The sequence below is a fragment of the Macrotis lagotis genome, chromosome 1, assembly GCF_037893015.1.
Source record: "Macrotis lagotis isolate mMagLag1 chromosome 1, bilby.v1.9.chrom.fasta, whole genome shotgun sequence".
NCBI lineage: Eukaryota > Metazoa > Chordata > Mammalia > Peramelemorphia > Peramelidae > Macrotis > Macrotis lagotis.
The window spans coordinates 41,652,613-41,680,392 of record NC_133658.1 but is presented as its reverse complement, the minus strand read 5'-3'; the positions used below and the strand labels follow the sequence as shown (position 1 = coordinate 41,680,392).

The following is a 27,780-nucleotide window of genomic DNA, read 5'->3' as shown; positions in this document are numbered from 1 at the left end:
TATGTTTTCACTGGTTGCCTAGTGATTGGAATGTCTTCCCTCCTCATCACCATCTCCTGACTTTCCTGACTTCTTTTAAATTTTAGCTAAAGTCAAGGACATGAGTTTCTAGACTGTGAGACATTTGGCTTGGCTGTATTCCAGCAACTGCAGGCAGGACTCAAAATTCAACAAATTTAGGAGCTTTTTAAGGGTGAATTATTAAATATTTGTCCACAAAGAGCAGACAAATGATATTATAAATATCCAAATGAGCCTTGACAGGAAAAAGGCTCCCCATTCCTGGTCTAGAGGAAGTCTTTTCCAAAGCTTCTTCATACTAGTACCTTTTGTCTGCTGATGATTTCCTGTGTACCTTGTTTCTAGCTTGTTTGTACATGGTTGGTAACACTTGGATGTCATGGCATCAACTCCCTGATGTCACAGTCCTCTTTGAGAATGAAGGACAAACAAGATTAGACGGCGAGCTTCTTGAGAGCAGGGACTGCCTTTTGTCTTTCTTTGCCCCCCCCCCAAATGCTTCTTGACTTGCATTAATGGACTCCATCAAAGACAATCACATCTGCACTCACAGGAGTATTGTGAGGCCTTTGTAAATGTTAATGTGTTAGTAAAGGTGACCTATAAGATTATTTTACCTTTACTCAAAAATTCCGATGGATCTGTGATCTCACTAAAGTTGGTGCATCCTTTCCACACCTCCCATAAGTTGACCAGGAGTCCAGCCAAGATGCAGGTATTTCTTCCATTTCTTTTTACAATTAATGTCAAGGACACCAGTGGGGCACATAGGTTGTCCATCTGCCATCCCTCATTCTCATTATGAGGAATAGGATTTAAAATAAAAAAGACTGACCTGATCATATGATTTTTAGTGATCAATGCTGCCTCCAGGATGTTTCTAGAACCCTTGTAAGGATGGATAGTAAGAAGAGTCATCTCTTTGCAAGGGCTTATAAAGAATAGTTAGCAGACCTGCTCAGTCTTTTTTCACCCTTCCCCCTTTCTCTTTGTAATTGCGTCCCCAAAACAGAGAGATTTCTCTTGCTAACCACCCCTTCCTCACTCCCAACTCCCCTCCTCCTTTTGACAGGAGTATATATAAAACTGAGGTGTTGCTGGTGAACTTCTGTTTCCTTCTCTGAGAATGGGTCATCTATCAGAAATCTATTAGGTCAGAGACTGAAGAAAGAAGAGATTTTTGCAAACCCAGAAGTGGCCATAACTGGGGCTATGATAGAGTATGGGCAATGGCAGACATATGTGGGTCCACCAAGACATATCATCTGTCTGCAGGAGGGTACTGCAATCTGACTTGTTGGATGCAACCTATGACTCCTAAGCCTAGCAATCTATCAGGGACCTTTCCATTCATTGGGCAGCCAAATGTATTTTAGTTGTGTTGCCTTCCCCAGCTAGATTCAATTCCTTAAAAGTACGGTAATCCCTTCCATATTGTAACTTTGTCCATCACAGTTTTGATAAACAAGTCAGTATAATAAATGAAATGGGAATTGTTGGGAGTCTTGCTGAAGCTGCAGAGATATTCAAAGACCAACAGATGACACAGAAAAAGTTTGGAAACTCAGAAATGCACAAAATGTATTTATAATACTGTATAATATCAACTCACATTTTACAAGTATTGTAAAATATCGCAAAAAAGAAAAAGAAAAAATCCAGACTTCTTCTTTTCTGTTATGAAGGGAGGGCCAAAAAATTTTACCTGGGTTTTCTTGAATGCTGGAGGGGATGGAGGGGGCCATACCCCTAATCCCATAATGTGAAATTGGGGATTGCTTTTTTTCCCTATTTTTCCTATTTTTACCCTCCCAGTGCTTATCACAATGTTTTCTACATAATTACCACTTAATGAACATTTTTCATCCATTTAGCCATCAATCACCATTAATTTTTTAAGTATGTGTTTCATGCAGCTACAATGATAATTTCAGAGGATAAAAAGGAAATGCCCTCAAAAGTCTTACATATTAATGGGGAAGATAACCCTAAAGAGGTAGGTGTAAGATGCCTGCAGAAAAGACTGAAGGAAGGTACCCTTCCAGGAGAATCCATAATCACTGTTTCAAAATCTTGAGGACCAGAGGAAGGAAGGAGGGGAATTTCTCCAGAATTCATCCTGTGAGCAGAGGGGAAAAGATTCTTCAGGCAGCTCTAGCTCTGAGGGCTGCCTCACAAGTAATCTACCACTGAAGAGTTTGGAGACTTGGCCTCCTGGAAAGAAAGGAGTCTCTGAATGGCGTACTCTTGGAGATCATTTTTGTCTGTGTACACATACACATAAACAGTTATACACCATATTTATCATCTACGTACCATCTAAATAGCACATAGATCATTCTCTCTCACACACACACACACAAACACATAGTAGACACATCACATGCATGGATATTCCATATATAACCACATAGATCATTCTCTCTCTCACACACATACACGCGCACACACACACACGTACATGCACACGCGCGCGCACACACACACACACACACACACACACACAAAATACTTCAATGCTGTCTCAGGCTTTTTTTACCTTGCTTGACACTGCTTTAAAGCAAGATTAACTTTAATCTTTCACCTCAAGCATAATAAAACCACCCTTTATACTTGGCTGGTTGGAAAATGATATCATTCAAAATGAAACAAGTCTCAACTTGAGATTTATCCTTGTGTTATTCTTTCCCAATGATGGATCAATTTTCATTGCAAAAGCCAAGACATACAGCCAAGAGGACTCTGTATTAAAGATAGGATCATTTGTCTGATTCACTAGATTTAAGTCTAAATTTTAACAGGTAGATGGATGCCTTATAAAGTAGTTTCCCTTAATACAGCTTTCCCAGGTAGATCTTCATAACTCAATGCAGTCTTTGAACAGTGGGGACTTCCTAAGCTATATTCTTGTGACTTAAGATCTGGAAGAAATCTTAAGAGTTCATCCTTCTTTTATAGACAAGAAAATAGAGGCTTACAAAGATGAAAACTGGTTCAAGGGTACATGGACAATAACAGACCTGAGATTGGAACCCAAATCCCTGAAATTCCCAAATTTAATATGCTTTTTACAATTAATTCAGCAACTGTTAAGTTCTAACAATGTAAAAGATTGAGAACAGGAAAAAAAAAGCAAAATAATCCCTACCTTCAAGAAGCTTACATTCCATATAGAGAAATAACAAATACATGCAAAGATGTATATTATATGTGAGTATATATTTTATACAATTCCCAATATATGTATGCCAATTTTTGTGCCTATATAGATATATGATCATGTATATATTAGATATGCATAGTTATATATAAATTAAAGTATATTACATTATTTTAGAATTTTATATCTATATTATGTATATACACCTATCTATACATTATGTGTAATTATATAATCCCCATAGATTTGTGTTTATATGAAACATATAGTTCACACATATGTAAAACTAAGAGTTATCCTTTCCACATCATGACTTTCTCCATCGCAACTTTGATATATTGGGGGTTGACATGAGAAATTAAATGGGAATATTTTAGGGAGTTTTGTAGAAGCTGCAGATAATATACAAAGGCCAGCAGACAACACAGAAATGTATAAAATGTATGTATGGTATTTTATAATATCAACATATTTTATCTTTTAATACCAAAATAATTCAGACCTTCTCTGATACAAAAGGAGGACCAAAAAATTTTATGCAGATTTTCCAGATTGTTGGGGAAAAGGGTGGAGTGGAACGCCAGGCCCCTAACTTCATCAGTGTGAAAGGTTAGGGAGACCAAGAAAAGCTACACACCTAAGACAGTGCTCAAGAGGAGTCTCAAGGCAAGCCAAGAGAGCAGACATGAAGGAATTCCAGACTTGGAAGACCACCAGATCAAAGGTAAGATGGTTGTAAAGGGAGTGTTGCATGTGAGAACTAGGAAGGAGCCCACTATGACTGGACCAGGGAAGGTATGAATATATTGTGCAAGAAGACAAGTGTTTTAAATGCCACACAAAGGAATTTATATTTGATCCTGGAGGTCATAGGGAGCCACTGGAGTTTATTAAGCAGGGGAGCAACTTGGTCAGACCCACATTTTAGGAAAATCACTTTTGTGGCTCTTTGTAGAACAAATTAGAATGGAGAGACATGAGGCAGGCAGAGTCCAATACTACACTATGTTCTCACTATTATTCAGAGTTGTTATTCTCTCTTCATTTAAATGCCATTCAGATGCTGCTGCTGACAATGTCTTGAGCACATTCATGGCCAAGAAAATAAACTGTTTTAGGTGGTAATTACTTTTCTAAGAATGTACCAGGCATGTTATAAACCTTCCTCGATGGTAATTATTCTATTTTCTTTTGTCTTTAATGGTACCATGGAGAAGTAATGTTCTCTTCTTTTACATATTATATGTCATGTTCTATATTTTAATCTTTAGGGGAATAATGGGGGCTGAAAAGACCAACTTGAAAAGAATGGGCACACATCTTGGCATGTCTGTTTACCTGAATTCAAAGGCCAGCAGACAACACAGTCTAACTAGTCTGGGCAATTGGGTCTTTGTTCCAAGGTATTTAAGTTCAGAGTCAGCATTGGAACACTTGAACTTAGGGTTATATAATAATAATTAGCCAAAGTAGGAAATTACTGCTTCCTTCCCCTTCCCTCACTTGCCATACCTTTCTCCCCACAGGTGAGCTCTCTCCTCTCCTGCCTTGCAGGGCTCCACCCTGTGCTCTCATCTATTAGAGGCAAACAGCAATGATCAAGGGTTTCTGACTCCCCTCTTCAACTGTCAATTGCAGGAGGTGACTTGAAAATTCTCTGGGCTCTGTCTGAATCAGTGTTCAAAGCTACAGGAATCTACCTGTGCTTCCTGACCCTGACTCATTCTGGGCCCATCTTCAAAGCTCTGTTTATGTGGCGATGCCATGGTAACAGCGATGGCACAATTGGACATTCTTCAGTCTCCTGCATAAAGAACTCTTTTTTTTGAAACTCAATATTTTTTTAATAAGGTCAGGGTGAAATCTTTTGTGTAGCATCAGTAAACTTGAAAGGTTCAAGGAAGGGTTCTGAGGATCAGACTGGGAACAGGAAACATGCGGTGACATGGAAGAAACAAGGTGACTTAGAAACTGAGTTGGGACAAGGCAACTTGTTGATTCGTTGGAGTTCAAAACACATCTCTAGGACAGAAAAGCTATGGAGGTGATAAAGGAAAATGAAACATTGTGGAGTAAAGTGACAGGGCTAGAATAAAAGTTTGGCTTACAGAGGCCTAAGATGTTAACCTTGGAGAGGAGTGGTTTAAAATCCCAAGGGTTTACATCACCAAATGCCTCTTTCACTAACAATAGAAAGTGGCCTTGGGTGTGACACAGGAGTGGAGGACCTTGTACCATAAAGGACCTGAGAACCCACTGCCTTAAAAAATCCCAAGGTCTGTCTTAGATTGAGAAGAAAAGGCACAATTACTTGGAAGTTCCCTCTCCCTGGATCCATATTTCCAATTTGTAGTAACATAGGACAGCTACCTCCCCATTTCCTTTTTCTGATAGGACAAGCAATGTGAATGCGGTGATTGGGTGCCTCAGTGGATGAAGCAGTTAATTTCAAAACTTCCTTGGTCCTCATTTGTAAAATGGGATTGACAATAGTACCTGCTTTAAAGGGTTATCATGAGGTTTGAATGAGATAGACTATGTCAAGTGCTTTGCCACCTTTAGCTAAAGGGGAAGGAACTATCCTTGGCTCAGAAAGTAATGAGTCCTGTCATATGAGAAAGGTGAAATAGAAATAGACTTGGATGACCTGAGTTGAAATACTGCCTAAGGTGACCCTGGGTAAACCTCTTAACCATTGCCTGTCTCCGTTTCTCTTTTTGTAAAAATGGCAACAAAAAACAGTAGCTTTCTTCCAGGGGGTCATTGTGAGGATCAAATGAAATAAAACATGTAAAGTTGTTTGCAAGCCATTAAGCCCTTTCTGAATACTAGCCCTGAAGAGGGTCATGAAGATGATGGTTGGCTTCCTAGAAACTAAGGATGTGAGTTTGTCAATGGTAGAAGGAAAGAAAATAAAACACCACAGATTGGAGTGAGAAAAAAGATGCATGCGAGCTAAGCCAAATGATGAATCCTGATGGGTTTTGTTTGGTTTTTGTCTTTTTTCTTTTTTTCATTTTCGCAGCTGTCCCAAGTTTTCAGCTGTCTCTTGCCGTGGTTATCTTTCAGGATGGCGGAGAGGAGAAGGCCATTTTTTTTGTTGCTATGCATTTCACACTCTCTTGCTGGTGAGTGATTTCTATTTTGGATCAGAGAGTTTCTTTCACTGACAAAAGCAGGTTTCCAACCACCAGAAAATAGCAAAAGGAGGCTAGGTAGTGCTTGTCCCAATATACCACCAGTTGATCTAGGAACAAAAACTGTATTTATGAAGAGAAGACCTGGGTTTGGTGGTCTTGGGCAATTCATTCTCTGTCTCCATTTTCCCATCTGTTCAAATGGGAGTGGTCATGGGTTTGGCTGTACTAGCTATTTCATGGGATGATGAGATGAAATGAGATAATGACTGCCAAGTGCTTTGTAAGCACAAAGGGTTCCATCAATGAAAGCTCTAGTTTGTGTGACCCAAAACACTTGGGTATGCCAAGAAGGCCAGGGACAATACAAATCAATAAACATCAAAGATTATAAATAGCCTGGCAAGAGCCTCCAAACTAAATAGCACATAAAAAACCTATAGAAACACCACACAAGCAAAGCAAATTAGCAGTAGGACTCAATACGTGCCCCAGGACTGCTCAGATCATCGATGAACCATTTTTGGCTTATCCAAAGCCCCTTCCCATGTTCTGTCTGACTGACAATATTGGCTGTAGGGAAAGGACACATATGCTGTCCAGTGGATATTGATAAGAGAAGCCTTCCTCCCAGAGACCCTTTGACATTTACCCCTCTTGGATTATTTTCTTCAAGGGTAATTTTTTCCCCCTCCTGTTGCTGATCTTAGTTGCTGATGCTGGGTCTCTTTCAGTTGGGAGTCAAGTCCTCTATGTGGTTGCATTTCTGAGATATGTCTAACAAGACTATTTAAAAAGAACCCCAAAATACTCATTCTTAAACTATATATATATATATATATATATATATATATATGCTTATATCTATATATATAATGTACAAATATGAATTTACATATAAAATAATGTGTCTATATTAATACATGTATGTATTACATGTAGAATAGCTATGTATACATAATTAAATATAACCAAACTGTATAATAAAAATGCCATTCTACCCAATGTACCTATCTCCTAGAGTTATGACTCAAATGAGATAATGTATGTAAAAGTGGATGAGGGGCAGGTAGGTGGCACAGTGGATAGAGCACTGGCCCTGGGGTCAAGAGGACCTGAGTTAAAATCCAGGCTCAGACACTTAATTACTTAGCTGTGTGACCTTGGGCAAGTCACTTAAACCCATTGCCTTTCAAAAACCAAAAGAAAAAAAGAAGTGGATGGTAAGCCTTAAAGTATTATATAAAGATCAGATATTAATTATATTTCCATTTTACAGATGAGAAAACTGAGGTTCTGATAGCAATGACTTGCTTAATGTCATATAGTTAGTAAAATGTAAGTTCAAGCACAGGTCCCTTCAGATTCCAAGTCTAGAATTCTTCTCATTATATGTATATGTATATGCATCTGTGTTCTCTCTCTCTGTCTCTCTATCTCTCTCTCTGTTCTGTCTGTCTGTCTGTCTCTCTCTGTCACACACACACACACACACACACACACACACATACACACACACGAGTTTAGAGAGGTGGTTGCTTTTCTTCATGTCCCCAGTTTCTGGCCCATAGTAGGTGCTTAATAAGTCTTGAATTGTCTTACATGGATGGCCTCAGCAGCAGTTTTTAGGCTTCCATCTAGAACACTGAAATTTAGGGACATCAAACAAACCTGGGGAATCAGCCATGGTCCTGCCTTGCTCCTGCTGATGCCATCTCCAATTTACAAAGCTCTAGAAAGCAATGACAACCTCAAAGTCAAAAGCCCCTAGGGGAGGGACAGCTCCTCTTGCTATTTCTTAGGGACTGATCAGATTAAAAAAAGGTTTTGGGAGGGAGAGAGCAGGAGGAAATAGATTTGAACTTGGTCCCTTCTCCATAACTGGCACCAGTTGCCTAGTCAGGGAGGTGGTCTAGACTTCAGTAGGGGATCCCCACCCCTCTCCACCCCAGCAGTGCTTGGAAAGGCTCTAATATGCCTCACTAGATTAGCCCTTCTGGTACCCTGCCACCAACAAGATGCCTAGGCAGACAGCAGAAGTTAGGAAATGGAAGGAAGGCAGAATGGGAGGCAGGGAAGCAGGGAGGGAGGGAGAGAAGGAAGGGAAAGAAAGGAATTTATCCTTTTCCCTTAATTTCTTTCCCCTACTTTTCACTGTCTCCCTCATTTTTCTTTTTCTTCTCTCTCCTTTCTGTGCTATTCCCATTCCTCTGTCTTCTTCTTTATCCCCAGATTCCCTGCTTCTCACTTTCCCCCAGGCTATCACTTCCTATTTCTAGTTCTCATTTTTTGCTTCTTTTCCTCTCCCACATAATCATCCCTATTCCCTTTTTTTGCCATGTTATTTTCTTTCTCCTGGTTTCGCTTCTGTTCTCCCCATTCCATTGCTTCCCTAACCCCTCTCTCCTTATCATCTGACCAGACCTGCTTTCCTGCAGATGTCAATTTGGACTGTGGAGGTAGATAACAAACTGTCCCTAGGGCACTATTTTGCCTCAGGCTAGCCCTAAAAATAAAACCTTGAACATTCATAACTGGTGAAACAATCCATGCTCAAATGATAGATTTTTTTTAAAGCTTTGTATTTAGTTGTCAGAAGGTTCCAACACTGACTCTGTCACTAAGCATTGGGACCTGGGACCAATCACCCAATTATTCTGTATCTTAAGTCCTCAGCTGAAAAATGAAACTAATGATACCTCCCTTACCTCCCTCACTTCCAGAGACGTAAAATAAAATGAAATGACAGATATGAAAACTCTTTGAAACAGAAAAAGGTTTTATACAAATTCAAAGTATTATTACTGCTATTATTAAATTCTATTTTTATTATGGGGTTAAGGAATAGTTTGCCCTGTTTAATAAAATATCATGACTAGGGGTGGCTAGGTGGCGTAGTGGATAAAGCACCGGCCTTGGAGTCAGGAGTACCTGAGTTCAAATCCAGTCTCAGACACTTAATAATTACCTAGCTGTGTGGCCTTGGGCAAGCCACTTAACCCCATTAGCCTTGCAAAGACCTAAAAAAAAAAAAATTTAAAAATAAATAAAATATCATGACTAATAGACATTTGTCACGATTACTATACATGAGTGATCACTTTCCAAAGAATTACAATAAATGTTTTAACTCCCTACCTTGTAGAAAAAGTTAGGTGGGATAGTGGATAGAGTCCTGAGCCTGGAGTCAGAAAGACTCCAGCAACAGATACTAGCCATGACACCCTGGGTAAGTCACTTAACCTTTATTTCCCTCAATTTCCTCAATTGTAAAGTGGTGATAACAGTACCCATCATCTAGAGTTGTGAAGATTAAATGAAATAATATTTATAAAATGCTTAGCACCTTAATTAAGCCTTATTTCCCAACCTTCCTTATATCATGATTTGCTTAGTGAATTCTTAAATGTTCGGTGAATTCAGTTAAATGCCATTCACTCTTAGATGATTCAGAAGGTACCCCAGTGAATTGGTGAGGCTTGGAAGTATCCATTATTTACAATCTCTAGTTCATAATCCAAAGGACAATGGAAAGCTATGTGGTGGGTATAAGCAGGCAGCAGCTTGTTACTAAGAAAAGATTTTCATGCAAGAAGTGAGATAAAAGGTATTATGGAGAGATGCATCTGACCAGAAAAGGATGTGGGCTAGTGAGAATGGAAGTCAACAGATGGACAGCTCAAGCAGTAAACCCAAGAAACTAAAAGAGGAAAATCTCCAGTGAATGAGCTAGATCTCTTCTATTAGGGATTTATGGGAAAACGTGAACAAGATGCAAAGATGATGTGGGTCAATGGAGAGAGAACTCCACATTGCAGATTTTTCAAAACAGATTACTGAATAATAAGACATGTATAGGGGCAGCTAGATGGCACAGTGAATAGAGCACGGGCCTTGGATTCAGAAGGACCTGAGTTCAAATCCAGCCTCAGACACATAATAATTACCTAGTTGTGTGACCTTGGGTAAGTCACTTAACCCCATTTCCTTGCCAAAATCAGAAATTAAAAAAAAACATAACTTTCTATTATTATATGAGTTGTTGCATGTAGGTGATCTCTAAGATTTCTATCTCTTCTAAATCTTTATTTTTCTTCAGTCAAATTCTGTTCATATCCCATTGGAATTTGTCTTAAACTAAATACAATCCATAAAATTTTAGATATCTGAGCAATAGCCCATGATAGCTTTTTGACTTTGACTTCTTTTCATAAGAACAAAAAACAAAATAGGATTTTTTTCCAACACCCTCTTGGATCTTTATTTTAACTCTCCCTTTATAGCTGGAACGAGGGTGGCAATGGCTCTTCTCTCTCTAGTAAATGAACTGCATACCAATGTCAGGAATCTCAAGATCTAAGGAATCAGAGCTTGATGGAAACCAAGACAATTAGAAAGGGAATAGAAAATGAGGAGAAAGTAACTGCAAGTTAGCAGAAACAAGATGAGATGAACATGAAAACAAGAGACTAAGGAACAATGGAAGAAAATCAGTGACTTGTCATACCCAAAAGTCATGTCTAAAGATTGATTTTCATTAATGTTTATCCAAACATATACAATGTAGAAATCCAACCAATGCATAGTATGGTAGTAGCTCATTTTCCTTCCCCCATCTGCTCTTATCTTGTTTAGATAGCACTCAGCTCATTTGAGAAGTAACATGGAATGAGCATTGGCAATTCAACTCCAAAGAGCTGAAGGATCCAAATTCAAATCCCAGTCCTGTTATTTGACTAGCCACGTGACTGAGCAAATTGCTCTATGTCTCCATGTCTTAGTTTCTTCCCATGTAACAAATGAGAGTTAGACTTGGCAATCTCCATCCTTGGATCTTAAAAATTGAAAATCAAATTTCCACAAAAATTAGGTCTCTGGAATTTTAGTGCTGGAAGCTTTTTTCCCAATAATTCCTTTATGGAATTCCATACTGGTAATGAAATGACAAGGTGAGTTGTCCTTGGGTTCTACCCTACATTTCCAACCTTTCCATCAACTGTGTAGAGAAGAGAGGTCTGTGTATTTGCCTTAAATGGATATCTTGAACCAAGAAGGGTTGAAAAATGTTAGTGCTCTACCTGAAAGTTCAACTAATACTTAATTCAAAGTCAAGATAAAATTAAGCCCAGACTATGCTAGATCCCTGTAATCTGGAGTGATTTAACCTTGCACCTGCCAGGCAACGCAAATACATTGTAGAACATGGAAGCCAGAGACAAAAAATACAGAAGCTATGTTCATTAAATCCTTGAATGTTTATTTCGCACTGTTCACAAGGCTCGAATAGCCACTAGGATTCTTGCTTTGCAGAGAGGAGAAAGACTCAGTGGAACTTGGGGTGGAATGGCAGTAACAGAGGAGATGATGAAATGGGAAAAGGGTGAAAGGAAGCAGTGAGGACCAATATATGGTGACCTGAAAACAGGGGACAAGATGATTGAGTCTAAAGTATTCAAACTGAAATAACTTCTCAAAGGAGGCAACTCATTTTAGGACCCTTCAGTACAGCTCTCTGTGATATGGCCACCAAGACCAAGGACATATACTGATACCTTGGTGGTGTTCTTGGTGGTGTAGCCAAGAAGGCAGACTATTGGATTATAAAGTGAAATTGCAAGAATGTGAAGCAGCTAGGTCATGTAGTGGATAGAGAACATAGGACCTGAGTTTGAATTCAACTCAAACACTTACTTGCTTTGTGACCCCTGGGCAAGTCACTTAACCTTGACTGTCTCAAAAAACCAAAATGCATGCATGTTATACTGAGCAAGAGAACCTGCTAAGAACTTGTGATGCGGGGCGGCTAGGTGATGTAGTGGATAAAGCACCGGCCTTGGAGTCAGGAGTACCTGGGTTCAAATCCGGTCTCAGACACTTAATAATTACCTAGCTGTGTGGCCTTGGGCAAGCCACTTAACCCCATTTGCCTTGCAAAAACCTAAAAAACAAAACAAAACAAAGAATTTGTGATGCAACATGGTGGGTGGAAAGAGGGCAGGCTTTGGCACCAGAAGACTCAGGTGCAAATTCCTCTTCTGTCAATGACTATCTACTCAATCTATTACCTCCCTAGACCACATCTAAAGCAGATGCTTAACTGATCTTCAACAGTCCCTTCCAATTATAAATCTCTGACTCTGTGCTATGTACTGTGCTATGTTGTTGAATACTATCTAAGAATGAATGTTATATTCACTGGGAATTGAGGTCAAACAGTTAAACTGTGGGATCCCAGCATGAGTTGAAGGATAGAAATCTCTCAGCCTATAAAGAGTATTCCATTTGGGTCTAGAGACTGATTGACTGTGAATGAATGGAATGGTCAGAGGGTGTGGGCAAGATGTGGTGGAGAAGAGAGTGCAATCTGAAGGGTTGGAGTCACAGGAGCATCACCACACACAAGTCAGGTTGTGTAAAAAGGACTCTGTGTGACCTGAAGGGCAATTGGCTCAAGTCCCAAGGTGCTTAAGAAGAAAAAGGTATTCAAATTTCAGATTAAGAATAATATTGAACAGACCTATCCAGGGAGTGCCATTTTCCTTTTACCACGTTCACAATACAAGGTCTAGAGGGACATTTGATAGTTTTGTAGATAACTGGGACCTATTCAACAATAACAAAAAGATAGTACCGATTCTATCAGCATTCTACTAGCCCAGGCTTCATTGTCCTCAGCTGTGCTAAGAATACTCTTACAATAGCATTCCATCTGTGCAGAATGTCTTGAAGGCCAGAGCTTCACTCCACAAGGGATAAGAGGAAGAAAGAAAACCCCAAATCTACCTAATTTTATAATCCCATGGAAGGGTGATTTCTCAAAGAAAGGAATTTGTTTATATCTTACAAAAGATATTTGTCCCTTATTTGAGGCATTCTAGAAAACATGCATAATCCCTTTTATCTTGGGATCTCTCTCTCTCTCCTCCTTCCTTTTTCTATTTTTCTTCCTCCTTCATTCTCTCCTTCCCTACATTCCTCTTCCTTCCTTTCCTCTCTCCTTCCTTATTTCTCCCTCTCTTCTTCCCTCTCCTTTCTTCTTTATCTCTCTGTATCTTCCTCTCTCCTCCTTCAAGTAACCTTATTTATATACCTTAATAATGTTTATCTTATATTTCTATTCATCCATTCTTACATTTATTTGTTTGTTTTTGTTACCTTACAGCAACTCAAAAAGGAAAATTTTATTTGGAATACAGAATAATGCCCTCTCATGGGTAGCTTGAGTTGTTTTCATAACACAAATTATGCTCTGTCTAGGTTGATAAGAGTTTTAGGGCATGTGTGTCCTTGGGCAAGTCACTTAACTCCATTGCCTTGGAAAAGAGTTTTAGGGAAAGAATAGAGGACAGAGGGAGAAAAATAGCAAGAGATAGGTCCAAGAAGTATTTGACTCTGCTGCCATAAGGCCTTGTCTGAGAGCGTGACCCACCTTTCCCTTGCAGGTTGTTTGACCCAAAGTAGCTTCATTTCTGCTTTTCTCCCCAATGATGGTGATTATTTAGCCACTGTGGATACATTCCCTTGGGTAGTGTCTCTGCAGGATTCACAGTACACCCATTTGGCTTTGGGATGCATCGTAAGTGAGTTTTGGATCCTAAGCATCGCTTCCTGCTTTCAGAATAGGTCAGTATCAACTGTTTCCTTATTCATATACTTTAGCTATCTCAGATGGTTACAAGGACCCGGAAAAGGGCAGGAAGGGGATTGGGATGGAGAAGGGAAAGGGAAAGGGAAAGTCAAGAGGAAGAGTTTAAAGAAGAGACAGTCTAAGGGGCAGCTATGTGGCTCAGCTATTGGCCCTGAAGTCAGGAGGACCTGAGTTCAAATTAGACCTCAGATACTTTATAATCACCTAGCTGTGTGACCTTGGGCAAGTCACTTAACCCCATTGCCTTAAATTAAAAAAAAAGAGATGGTCTAGTACATTGTACCCACCCTCTGTCTGGAGATCACCATTTATCTCTGATCTCTGGCAATGGAAATTGGACAGACTCAACCCTTCTTTCTGTACACAGCATGCCTAGTTCTAAAAATTCTCAGCCTCCAAAGGTTTCACTCAGTCAGAAGTTGGTTAGACTGTTTTATTTTTGTTTTGTTTTGAACCTGCCATGGGAAATCCAGTAACTAGGCCAATTGAAAAATGAAATTCGATCTGCATTCCAGAAAGAATGTTTTAATGATGAAAAATCACTGGCTGATCCCAGAGGAAGATGCTGCTCCTTCCTTACTAGTCCAGGGTCACTTCCCTTTGATGTCATCATTATCACTTTTGATGAGTGAAAGATGTGAGAAAGCAGGCTTTGGCTTGGAAGAACTGGGGAAGACTTAGAAGTGCCCTAGCATCTGTGAAACTGGTTTGTTTTACCTTCCCCTCCTCCCTGGCTCCTCACCCACTATCTACCAGCCAACAGTAACCTTAAGCTTTTTGGAAGATTGGATTTCACTCTCCCCCTCTTCCTTATGATCAAGCTAGAAAATGACTATCATTCTCTCTGAAGTTGTCATTCATTTATTTAAAGAACCATTATTGAGGTCATATCATTTGTCAAGCATTTAGCATATAAAGATATTAATGAAACAGTTCTGACACTTAGATTCTATTGGGGGAGATATCACGGACATAGTTAAATTCCAAACATACACTGGCCCTAGAGTCAGGAGGACCTGAGTGCAAATCTCACCTCAAACACTTAATAATTACCTAGCTGTGTGACCTTGGGTAAGTCACTTAACCCCGTAGCCTTACAAAAACAAAATAAAAAAAACCAAGATAATAGTAAGGGAGCAGTTAACAACTGAAGAAATCAGTTCCTATAGGAAGTGGCATCTGGGCTGAACCTTGAGAGGAGATAAGGATTTTAAGAGACTATGGGAAGAGCAAGGAGGTGGCACCATAGCGGAAAGAACACCGGGTGTGTAGTCAAGAAGACCTGAGTTCAAACCCAGCCTCAGATACTTAGCGGTGTGACCCTGCGTAGGTCACTTAACCTAGTCTGTCTTGGTTTCCTTATTTGAAAAAATGAGCCAGAGAAAGAATGGCAAATCTATCCAGTATTTTTGCCAAGAAAATCTCAAAATGGGGGTCACCAAGAGTCAGACATGACTAAAGTTGAAACGGAGAGACCTCCAAGTACATGCAATGTCAACTCCATATGGTCAATGAGAGAATGTGTGTGTGTGTGTGTGTGTGTGTGTGTGTGTGTGTGCGCGCGCGTGTGTGTGTGTTAATAAGGGTTTTGTTTGTATTTTTCTTTTTTTTCAATGGTGAGAGGAAGAGGATAGAAAGGAGAGAACATAAAAGCTTGTTCTTTGAAAAAATAATTCTAATTTTTAAAAAAATAAAGTTCAGGGAATATAAAGCAAGCCGATCTTTCCTGGAGCATAAATTTATCAGCAGTGTGTCATCAGTGATTAAAATGGATTCTTAGGTTTGCCAACAAGAAGCCTCCTCCCTTCAATGTTCCCTTCCACAGAGCAAAGCTTGGGGGAGTACAATGGGGAGTGCAGTGGTGGTGGAGGTAGGGAATTAGTGGCTTACCTTCTTTCAGACTGGCCTTGGAGGAGATGTTCCCCAGATATGTTTGGCTCATTCCACACTTTGTTGTCTCTCCAGGAAGAAGGTTTTAGCATTGGTCGGAATTACTGACATGAATGCTAGAAGAAGAACCCAGCCAGAATATCTCATCTCGGCCATTCTCCGTCATGAGGGCTTTAATGACATGACCATGGAGAATAACATTGCTCTCCTGAAGACCTACACAGCCATAGAGTTCAGTGACCAAGTCCAACCCATCTGCTTCTCTAGTCGGAACCTGGCCCCAGGCATCTTGGAGAACTGCTGGGTTTCAGGATGGATCCACACTGCTCAGTTAATGCCTTTATTCTAATAAAGGAGGCTGTGTGCTGGAAATGGGTTTGAATTGCAAGATCTCATTAGAGCTACTCTTAATTATTCTGGCCACTCACTGCAAAAAAGAAAACAAAATTGGCCTAGAAATCTTAATGGTGGCTCAGAGGATAGAGCACTGGGCCTGGAGTCAGAAGGACCCAAATCTGACCTCCAGTGCTTGTTAGCTGTGTTGTCACTTAACCCTGTTGGCCTCAGTTTACCCCTCTGTCAAATGAGCTGGAAAAGGAAATGGTAAAGGACTCTAGTATCTCCGCAAAAGAAAACCCCAAATCGGTCACAGAGAGTCAGACAGGACTGGACAATGACAAGAAGCCTCACACTTACACCAAGCAAAAGTTGGGTGTGTGAGGCAGGCAGTTTCTTATAATAATAGGCCAGTTCTTCCTCAGCTAGGCAACTTGGAATCAGGAAGACTTGAGTTCAAATTTGACCTCTTGATACTTGTTCGCTATGTGAGTCTAGACAAGTCTTCCTCAAAAGATTGTTGTGAAAGAGATTTTTAAAGTGTTTTTGCCAATCTTAAAATGTTCTTTTAATGCTATTAATATTAATCATCAGCTCATAAATACCAGGCCCATTTGTTTCTTTAAACATTGATCTCTTCTTGTCCCAAACTGATTCTAGTAGTCCTGAAAATTGGTGCCAGCTGATAGAAAATAGGGGGGAAAACATTCCCTGAAATATAGGCTTGATTGGCCCTTCAACCATGGCACCCCTGGTGAAGTCAGTATTCTGTTAATAGGCTCTTCCAAAAGACCAGGTCCAACATGGGAGTCTGGAGTCAAGGAAAGAGAACTGAGTTTCCAGGCAGAGTTGTTCTGACCCTGGTCCTTGCTAGACTAAAGTGTGAATAGAGCTGGGATAGTGACATCCTCCATCCCCTCATATTTTAGCATCATAATTCAAATAGTCTAAGCAAAGAAAGTGGCATCTGTATTAATGTATATTGGGTTTGCTTTTTCATGGTCCAGACTAGGGCAAGAATGGAGATGGGCATCCTAAAGAAGCTCCCTGTGCAGGAAGTGTGGCCCTGTTCCTTAAAGAGACCCTGGGGGACTGCCTGCTGTAGCCCTAGGGAAGAGGACAATACCTTCAGATGCTTGGTAAGAAACACTAGTGGTAAGAGCACAGGAGGAGCTGTGGGGTCTCATTAAATTATCTGACCCCTTATGTGGCTAAATTAAAATGACTAATGACTGGCATCACTGAGGGAATTCAATTCAAGTGACTGAAATGAGCATTTATGGAGAGCCTCCTTTGTACAAGGTCTTTGGTTGGGCCTTAGCAGACTTAATCCTGGTCCAACTTCTTATTTTTATCCAGCTAAATATCCTCTAAGCCATTTATAGAATCATAAGAATTCACTGTATGGAGACCAATTTATTTTTTGGAAGGCAATGGGGTTAAGTGGCTTGCCCAAGGCCACACAGCTAGGTAATTATTAAGTGTCTGAGGCCGGATTTGAACTCAGCTACTCCTGACTCCAGGGTCAGTGCTCTATCCACTGCGCCACCTAGCCACCCCTCTAAATTCCTTTTTTATGTAGATCCTTATCACCTATTTAGCTGGTTCAGTGACCAGTGGGTTAAGCTTGGAGTCAGGAAGACCTGAGTTCAAATCTTCCCTCAGAGACTTACTAGCTGTGTGGCCCTGATTAATTCATTTAATTGCTCTCAGCTGCAGTTTCCTCACCTGTAAAAAGACTCCAACCCCTTTTGGATTCAATATCCTCTTCCTAAATGAAGTCTCCTTAGAAAGATAGTTGTACCACAGACTATAGTTGTTCTGAAAGCCGCTCAGATTCTTGGCTTATAAACTTTAACCAGATTCTAACTTCAAATAGTATTCAGCAATCCTAAATGGAAACCACAGTCCTTAGAAGTTGTTACAGGCATCCAAATAATTATGTGGTAATAGAATTATAATATATTGTATTATATTATATTCAAATTATATACTTATTACATACTTATTAGATTACATATTTATTATATTGGATATATATGTGTATACTAATAATAAAATATGGTAGGGGTGCCAACCCAGTGGAAATATATAGAGTGAATTCAAATGATGGGACCACTTCTGGAGATTCAGTATTTCTTTAAGAGTATTTTTTTTCCAATTACATGTAAAGACAAATTATAACATTCATTTTTTAAAAATTTAAATTCTAAATTGTCTCTCTGTGCTTCAATATAGTAAATAACTTGATATATAGTTATATATGTGCAATCATGTAAAACCCATTTCCATATTAGTCATTTTGTAAAAGAAGAAATAGATCACATAAAAAAACAAAACAAAACAAAGTGAAAAATAGCATACTCTAGGGGAGGCTAGGTGGCACAGTGTAAAGAACACCGACCCTGGAGTCAGGAGTACCTGAGTTCAAATCCGGCCTCAGACACTTAATAATTACCTAGCTGTGTGGCCTTGGGCAAGCCACTTAACCCCATGGCCTTGTAAAAAAAAAAAACTAAAACTAAAAAAAAATAGCATACTCTGATCTGCATTCAGATTCCATTAGTTTTTTCCTCCGGAGGTGGACAGCATTTTTCATCATGAATCCTTTGGAACTCTCCTGGATGACAGTATTGCTGAGAACAGCTAAGTCATTTATAGTTGATCATTATTCAATTTTCCTGTTACCATGAACAATGTTCTCCTGGTTCTGAACACTTCACTCAGCATCAGTTCATATAAAACTTTCCAAGTTTTTCAGGTATCATCTCGCTCATTATTTCTTATGGCACAATTCCATTACACTTTTATACCACAACTTGTTCAGCCATTCCCCAATTGACGGGCAGGGAATTCATTATTTGAACTAATCAGACCTGATTACAGTTGGATACTTCCTGACTTGGAGTCAGGAAGATCTGAGTTCAAATTCAATGTCACACACTTAATTAACTGTGTGACCCTAAGCAAGTCACTTAACCTCTGACTCCATTTCCTAATCTAGAAAACACACATGATACTTTTCAGGGGTGTTGAGTCTTTGGAAACCTTAAAATGCTATATAAATGCTGGCTATTATTCCTATCTTCTACTTGAGTTAATATACAGAATGAGCATGTGGAAATTGGGGAAATTATTTGAGATAAGCAGGCCAATTTATGGAAATGAATGAAACAATGATGTGCTAAAGAAATAGACTGGGGCCAAAGTGTAGAGGGCCAGAAATGTGGGGTTAAGGAATGCGCATTTATCCTAGAAGCAACCGAGAGCCACAGAAATAGGGAGCCACAGAAAGCTTTTGAGCTAGAAAATCAAAAGGTCAGATCTGAGCCTTAGGAATATTAAATTTTGGCAACTGTGTGCAGGATGGATTGGAGAGGAAAAATTCTGGAAGGAGAAGGATTAGGAGGCAACCTGAGATAAACATCTCAGTCACTGACCAATCAAGCCTGCTATCCCATAAATAATTTTGCCTGGTACACTGGTCAGAACAATTAGGGCATTCTAAAAAGCTGATATCTGAATATTAGATTTGAAATAAAATTTGAACCTCCTAACCTGTAAGTCAAGAAATACTGTTTTGATGATAGTTTTACATCTGAAGTCACAGGGAATGAGGTCATTTGAAGCTGTCCTCACATTCCCAGTTCCAGGGTATTTTTGGCAACAGCTGTTTTTTAACACTTCCTTTCCCCTTGCCAAAGCATCCATTCTTGCCACCCATGTAGAATAGAATAAATCACCACCATCTAACTGATTAAAAGATGCCAACATTTTGTTATAGCACTAAGTGGATCAGACAAGGGGAGCAGGATAATTAGAGATGAAATTTTCCATTAATATCATACTATGAGCAGTCTGAGGCATAGATTATTTAACAGGACAATTAAAATTCAATATAACCTAGTCTTTCAGGAAATCTAATCTGAATTCCTTGGGGTAAGGGGGGGTAGTGGTGGTGCAGATTTGGGAAGTATCTTTATAAGTGAAGGGATTAACCCTTTAAGTGCCCAAACTAACTGGATTGAGGAGTGAGGCAGAGAGGGAAGGTGGATGTAGAATTTAATGGAAATATTTTCAAAATAGACATTTGCTTCCCTGCCTCCTTGAGCAGCATACGATGTCCCAGTTGTAGACTTTTCTTGATAACTCAAGGTGATCATTTTCAATTATCAGCTATCATGACGTTTAAAAACTACAGCAAGAAGGGAAGGTATTGTGAGACATAAGACTGAATGAGCAGTGATTTGAGAAGTAGCCTGGACCTTGTTTCCTCCAATGAAGCTCTATTGACAGTCTGTTTTTTAGTTATGTTTCATAAAAAAAGTTATTGTAAAGGATATGTTATTACCTGAACTCTTGGGCACTGTAATGCAGCTCTATTCCTAAAACATTAGTGGATTCAAGGCTCCCAAATGAGTTTGTGGGCGATGCTTTCTTCTCAGGGACCCTTGCCTCTGACCAGAACATCAACAAAGTCACTGGCTCTCTGGGCCTCAGCTTCTTCCTTGGCAAAATGAAGGGCTCAGACAACATACATTTATTAAGCATTTACTGTATAACCATTGATTTCCAAGGTCCTGTCCAAACCTAAAGCCTCAGATACAATGATCTGTGATGGCAGTTGCACTAACACACTGAATGCAGCGACTGCCCTTTCACCCACCTTGCTGATAATGATTTTACTCCCTCACCAATTCAGACGTGCTATTGTTTGGTGAGTGCTTTAATTGGTTCCTGCCAGCTTTTTAATCAAATGAAGATAACATTTCTGTACAATTGAAATTTGATCATAGGTTATTCCAAGTTCCTGGACTTTCAATAGAATTCCAGGAAAATAGTTGGTTGGTTGGTTAGTTGGTTGTTTGCTCTCAAAGAGGACCAAAATGGTATCACTATGTTGGCATCAGGGTACAGTCTGTCTGATTGGGGTTGTTCAGACCAAGATGAGCTCAGATTCTGCCAGAGGTTGGGCACAAATGGTCCATGTGAATATTTGTAGTAGAGATGTTTCTCAATTTGTGCATTTCACATCTTTGGGTTTATTGCATTGATCCTTTCCTCCTGGAGCACAGGCTCCTTTGATGCAGACATACCGTTTGGTGGTGGTGGGGCGGGGAGTCCCAGAACCAAAACCATGGGAACATTGCATCCCATGTGATGCAATCAATTCCAAAGTTTTTCACAGAATCTTTGAGTGTGTCCTGGTATCACCTTTTTCCAGAAAATATATCATGGATCAACTTTTTTCTCGGCTAAAGCTTGTGGCTGCATGTTTAAGAAGCTGATTCTTTGCTATCAAAGAGGAATAAGGCTAGGTCCACAAAACTTGAGGGCTTTAGCCCTTTGGATCTGGGATAGTTTGTTTTCCCAGTGAAATCTAATAAACATTTATTAGTCATACCCTGTATACAGGGTAATATGCCAAGGATTGAGGATATAAAGAGAAAATATAAAAGCATTCCTGCCTTCAAAGATCTTATAAATCCTACTAGTAAGATGACTTTTCCTATGTATTTTAAATTCTTTTTTCAGTGAGATGGCAGATTATTTAAAATCACACTTTTTTCTGAAGATAGAAACACAGTTAAATAAATATTTAGTGGAGTCCTGCTGAAATAGAAATTAAACTGTCATATGACTGACTTTCTGGAATTTGGATGAACCTGAGTAGAAGCTGAATAGGTCATATGTCTAATGAGAATTAAATACCATGCTTCCCAAAATGGGAAAGTTCACATAATTCCAGAATCTGTAGGCTAAGAAATCAACAGGTGACTTTCACTGGACAAAAGAAAGTGGTTATAAACAAGAACAGCAGAAGTGGCTGGGACACTCCATTTCTGACCTCCTCCTTATGCGGCCTGGTGAATGGCTGCTTCCAGTATCTCTCTGTATAGTATAGTATAGATTTAATATGAACACCTCATTGCAACTTAGAACCCCTGAGCTCAGGTGAAACACCAGCCTCACCTCCCCAGTAACAAGAATTAAAAGGCTTGAATTACCATGAATGGTCAGGAAAAAAACCCAAAAAACTTATTTTAGATCAGTTACCAGTAATAGTGAAATGTCTTGACGGAAATGCAATTTTCTTCTGGAAGCTCAGCTCTTAAGACAGTTGGACTTCAGGATGCAAAATGCTCAAACCAAGGAGTCAAAATGGAAGCAAGATAAGGTATTGTGGTAGAGTGGTTTTTTTTTTTAATTGAGTTTTGCAAGGCAAATGGGGTTAAGTGGCTTGCCCAAGGCCATACAGCTAGGTAATTATTAAGTGTCTGAGGCCGAATTTGAACTCAGATCCTCCTGACTCCAGGGCCAGTGCTCAGTAGAGTGTTTTTGACATCACAGGAGTGGGAATCAACTCTCAGCCCAGCCATTTACTGCATTCCATAGTAACTAAGGCAAATCACACTCATTGGTACTATGGGCCTCAGTTTCCTCATCTGTAAAATGAGGTCAGAGTAGATGACCTATGGGGCAGCTAGGTGGCACAGTGAATAGAGCACCGTCCTTAGAGTCAGGAAGACAGGGGTTTGAATCCATCCTTGGATACCACACTAACTCACTACGTGACCTTGGGCAAGTCACTTAACCCTAACTGCCTCATATGCCCAGCCATCTCCAGTCAACCTGATTCATATCAGGCCACTGGACCCAGATGGCTCTGGAGGAGAAAGCGAGACTGGTGACTTAGCACAGCCCCCCCCCCCCAAATTCAATTCACCTGCATATCATGGCATGGAAGAGGGAGCGAGGCTAGTGACTTAGCTGAGCACCCCCTCACTCTAAACTTATTCACATGCTTGATATCACATCGCCTCTCTGATGCTGGGGTCTTCTTTGAGAATGAAAGATAATAATAATTATTATTACTATTATTGTTGTTGCTATTATTGTTATTGTTATTATATGACCTCTATGGTCCCTTCCACTTCTGATTCTACAGATGTTAGAGGAAATTAAGTTGAAAGAATCCTGAAGATGTTTTAAGAAGATTCAAGAAAATGGAAATAGGGTGGCTAGGTGGCACAGTGGATAGAGCACTGGCCTTGGAGTCAGGAGGACCTGGGTTCAAATCCAGCCTCAGACACTTAATAATGACCTAGCCATGTGATCTTGGGCAAGCCACTTAAACCCACTGCCTTGAAAAATCTAAAAAAAAATGGAAATAAATGAAAGTTTTATGATCAAAATGAATGGTTATTGTTATACTTCATAACTGAAGAAAAACATGACGATTAGTAAATGACATACACTTTATGTTGAATAAAGTGAGAAGAATGTCATGCAAAGATGTTCTCAGTGCCCCTTCCAGAACCAACTTAACCCACTGACCAAATAGTATAGGAAACAGGATTTCTGGTGTTGGTCTGGATACAATGGCCTTTTAGATGCTAGGGGATTTACATAACAAAAATCATCCTAACTTAAGGTGAGATCAAGAATATCCCATCATCATCTCTTTTTCTCTTTATATGTAGGGAGACCCAGGAAACCTAGTGATGTGCCAAGCTAAGAAGACCAGCCTGTGGATATTGAGTGGTATCCTGAACAAAGGTGGCATGAGTTGTAGTGGGCCGTTTCTCTATACTAAGCTCTCTTACTATGGTGACTGGATTTCCAAAAGGATAATGAAAGAAGGGGTCAATCTGTGCCCCATCTTCAGATGGCAAGAGCTGCCATTCACACCCTCAAAACTGCTGAAGTCACCCCAAGCCTTCTCCATTCCTCCTCCTTCTTCTCCAAGAGAGATCCAATCAAAGATACAGACAGGTCAAGCCCATTCGAAGCCCACTCCAATTAAAAAGGTCACCTCCTTGAAAGGGAAGCAGGCTTCTGAGAGTCCAGAACTGGAATATCAAGAGAATAAGGTAGAGAGGGCTGGCTTGGGGGACAGTGTTGAGCCCATGTATTATGATTACTACAGTGGAGAAGTCATGCCCATCTCAGGCCAGGACAGGCTTCGTGAGGCCAGGGAAGTGATTTCTTTGTTCTGCGTGCTGACTCTTCTCTTTGGTAACATCTGATTCAGGAGGTAGCTGGTTGACCCAAGATCTCCCAAGGGGCAACATTTAGAATCCAGTGTCCGTGGGTTCCATGACCCTTTTTTTGATAGCTGCGTACCCATGCTCAGTCACTGGGTACCAACTGCAAGGCAGAAGTCTGTACTTGTGAACTAAATTTAGGCTAACCAATGTCAACCGGCCCTGGGGTTCTTTTAGAATTAAGTGGTCCTAAGATGAGTACAAATGGAACCGTCCTCTCTTGGAGACACAAGCCCAGTATGCAACAGTCCAGAGGAGAGAGGGAAACTATAGGTCTGCCTTCCATCCACTGGTACCAATGTAACTTTTAAAAGACTTTATTACTAAAAAGGGATTTGTTACTTTTAACAGTTTGGGGTTTTTTTTTAATCACTACCCATATTAATCTCTTTCATTTTCTTGATTATTTAGGTCAATTTCTCATGGGCCACTTTACAGCGCAATACTTGTCTCCATTAGGTTACTGGCCATCTTTAATTTATTCCAAGCCTTGCGGTATCCTTTCAGAGACATCTGGGGTGGGAAAAAAGAGGTAATAAGATGTTAGTGTACAACTGAGCTTCCATGAATATTCAGTGTGTTTATTAGAGGGTCTCAGAATTCAGAGTTCAACCCCACTTCAGAGGCCATCTGGTACAAGCCCCACAGATGATTAGAGAAGTCCTGGAAGTGATTTGCCCACAATCCCAGAGGGAGGAGAGGAAGCAGGGCAGGGAAGCCCTGGTTCATCTTTGCTCCTTTTCCCAGGCCTCTTTACCTAGCTACCTGCAACCTTGAAAATGGCCTTTGGGGATTAATTGGTCAGAATTTCTTTTGCTGGTAGAAAATTTTACCTGTGATTTAGTCTTATGAGTGATGGGAAATGAGGCAGCTTTTCGGCCGGCCCCCCATGAGTGCTGGCTGCTTCTGCCCTTGTCCAGGTGCCCCTCCCCCAGAGTGGCTCTGGTGCCAGCCTGTCCCTCCCGGTCCTGGTCTCTCATGGCCCAGCATCTAAGGCACTCTGTAGATGTTACAGTGGCCTTTCCTCCTGTCCCAGAAATCACCAGGCTTTTCTCTTTCTCTCTAGCATGAATGTATCAGTCCCATTGTATTAATTTCTCACTGACTCCTAAAGAGCACAGATACTATTGTGTTTAACATACTAAAACCTGGCAGTGGAGGAATGGGGCAGGGAAGGTGGTGAATAACTAAAAAAAAGAGTTGGAGCCAGCATCCAAATTCATGAAGGTCAGAGTTGAATATTGTTTTTTCTTTTAGGTTTTTTTTGGCAAGGCAAATGGGGTTAAGTGGCTTGCCCAAGGCCACACAGCTAGGTAATTATTATGTGTCTGAGGCCGGATTTGAACCCAGGTACTCCTGACTCCAGGGCCGATGCTCTATCCATTACACCACCTAGCCTCCCTTGAATATTGTTTTTTAAAAAAAGCAATGATCCCTTGGTCCTGCAGGCTTTCAGTATATGAAACAGAAATCGCCAGACCTGTTAGGCTGGCAAAGGGAATTGTTTAGGCTGGTGGGGTCTACATTTCATGAAAACTAAAAATATTTAAAACACCCCCACTAGGGAGTTCCTCTGAGTTGTCTGAAAATGTCCCCATCTCTTCCAAGAGTGAGAGAACACAAAGACCCCTCTCCCTTCCCTGCATTCAGGCTCTGAGCTACAGGCTGGTGGCACAGACATAAACTGAACAGCGCCCTGACCTCAAAAAGCTTCTATCCTATCCAGGGAAACAAGCACAAGCTAATTCTACATCAAATCCCATGTTAAAAAAAAGATACCAAATCAGTACCAGCTAATGCTGTGGTGTGAGGGGAAGTCCTGGCAATGAAGATCAGGAAAGGTCTCCTGCAGGAAGGGCTTGAGCTGGGGAGGGGTCCATGAATGAGAGTTTTATATATAATAAGATTGGACATGGTCTGTCTCTAATCCCAGAGGCCACAGGGAGCCCCTGGAGTTTGTGGAGTGAGGAAGTGACTCAATCAGACCTGTGCTTTTCACTTGGACCTGTCAAATGGACTTGGAGACCACCCAGGAGGCAGGTAAAAGGTTCTCTGGTCTCACCTCTGCGATTTCTACTTTCCTCTCCCACATCTTAATGCTCTTCTCCAGCTCATAGTTGGTGACTTTCTCATGGACGTACATCATCACATGCGGCACTTTGTAAGTCGCTAGCTGCTTCCTCAGTTTCTTATTCAAAGCTTCTGCCTTGGCTCGGTCCTAAGGCAGGAAGGAGAGAGAAAAGAGAAATCCAGAGATGGGTGGGTTGTTCCTTCTAGAGCTGCTGTTGGCACTGCTCTGTGAGAGGTTATTTTCACTGCAATAGCAAAATGCTTTTTAACCTTTTGTTGTCTGTTTCCAAAAAAAGGAAAACAGAATCTGCAATCTGTAGACCAGTGTGTTTGACTCTGATTCCTGGGAGAACTCCAGAAGGAATGGTTAGAGGATGGCTAGTGACTATGGTGAGAGGGGAGCAGTACTCATTCACAGCTAACACAAGCCCTCATCAAGAACAGGTGGTACCCAGCCTGTGTAGTTCCTTTATTTGGCAGGGTTTCTCAATAGGTAGGTGGAGTCGGGGCTGGCTCTCCATGAGAATTTAGCTAAATACTTGATGATACATGTGATTCTTATAGAAAAGCTAGAAGGAGATGAGCTGATCCCAGAATTGAATGGTCCAACATCAACTTAGCAAGAGCCTCCAGGAGAGTGCTCCAGAGGAACTGGACTTGGCCTTGCAGTATTTAACATTTTTATAAATTACTTGATTAAAGATATGAATGGGGGCAGCTAGGTGGCACAGTGGATGGAGCACCAGCCCTGGAGTCAGGATGACCCAAATTCAAATCCGGCCTCAGACACTTAATAATTACCTAGCTGTGTGACTGTGGGCAAGTCACTTAACCCCATTGCCTTGCCAAAAAAAAGATATGGATGGCATGCTAGTCCCATTTGTGATGATACAAAATTGACTGCAGTTAACCTATTGAAGGAGAGAATCAGGATCCAAAAAGTTACTGACAGGTTGGAAATCTAATTGAATCTCATAAGAATGAAATTAATAAATGCAGTCTTATATTTGGGCTCAAAAAACTGACCTCACAAGTACAAGATATTTGAAGCAAAGTTAGACAATCATTCATTTGAAAAAGATGGGGAGATTTTGGTGGGCTGCAAACTCAAAGTGGACCAGTAGTGTAACAAATATGGCGGCCAAACAAATGAAGCCTGAGCTTCCAGGACTAAAGGAGCCAGATGTCTGCCCTGCTCTGTCTGCTCTAGTTGACTCACATCTGAATTAGTTCTGGGTCCTATAAGCTAGAAGTCAGAGAAGGACAACTGGTATGGTAATGAATCGCAAAATCATGTCCTAGGAAGACTGGCCAGTGGAACTCAGATGGAACTCGGAATGCTTAGCCTAAAGAAGAGGAGGCATGCTAGTTGCTGAACAAGGGATTAGACTTGACTTTTCTCGACCCAAACAGCGGAACCAGTCCTGATAGGGAGTTCTGAAGGGAGATTTTAGGTTGATGTCAGGAAAA

The 27,780-nt window shown here is 40.5% G+C and overlaps 3 protein-coding genes across 3 annotated transcripts in view; 1 reads left to right on the top strand and 2 right to left on the bottom strand.

Annotated features, from left to right (window-relative positions):
• The window catches only part of GINS3 (GINS complex subunit 3), a 119,815-nt gene extending 115,071 nt beyond the window's left edge, over window positions 1–4,744 (bottom strand). Inside the window, exon 1 of the mRNA XM_074198956.1 lies at window positions 4,694–4,744. The gene's annotated coding sequence lies outside the window, so the exon portion shown is untranslated. The remainder of the gene's footprint in view (window positions 1–4,693) is intronic.
• Window positions 518–24,588, top strand: PRSS54 (serine protease 54). The gene is made up of 8 exons (XM_074211280.1): window positions 518–736; window positions 3,724–3,905; window positions 6,207–6,309; window positions 13,761–13,941; window positions 15,932–16,192; window positions 16,915–16,951; window positions 17,200–17,331; window positions 23,677–24,588. The coding sequence occupies exons 2-8, from the start codon at window positions 3,867–3,869 to the stop codon at window positions 24,220–24,222; spliced, it is 1,299 nt and encodes a 432-aa protein (XP_074067381.1). The 5' UTR covers window positions 518–736; window positions 3,724–3,866; the 3' UTR covers window positions 24,223–24,588.
• Window positions 18,415–27,780, bottom strand: part of CFAP263 (cilia and flagella associated protein 263) — a 34,360-nt gene continuing 24,994 nt past the window's right edge. The window contains exons 8-9 of the mRNA XM_074198949.1: window positions 26,303–26,458; window positions 18,415–24,753 (exon numbers count right to left, since the gene is read on the bottom strand). Coding sequence (XP_074055050.1) covers window positions 24,673–24,753; window positions 26,303–26,458 — 237 coding nt within the window. The 3' untranslated portion in view covers window positions 18,415–24,672. The remainder of the gene's footprint in view (window positions 24,754–26,302; window positions 26,459–27,780) is intronic.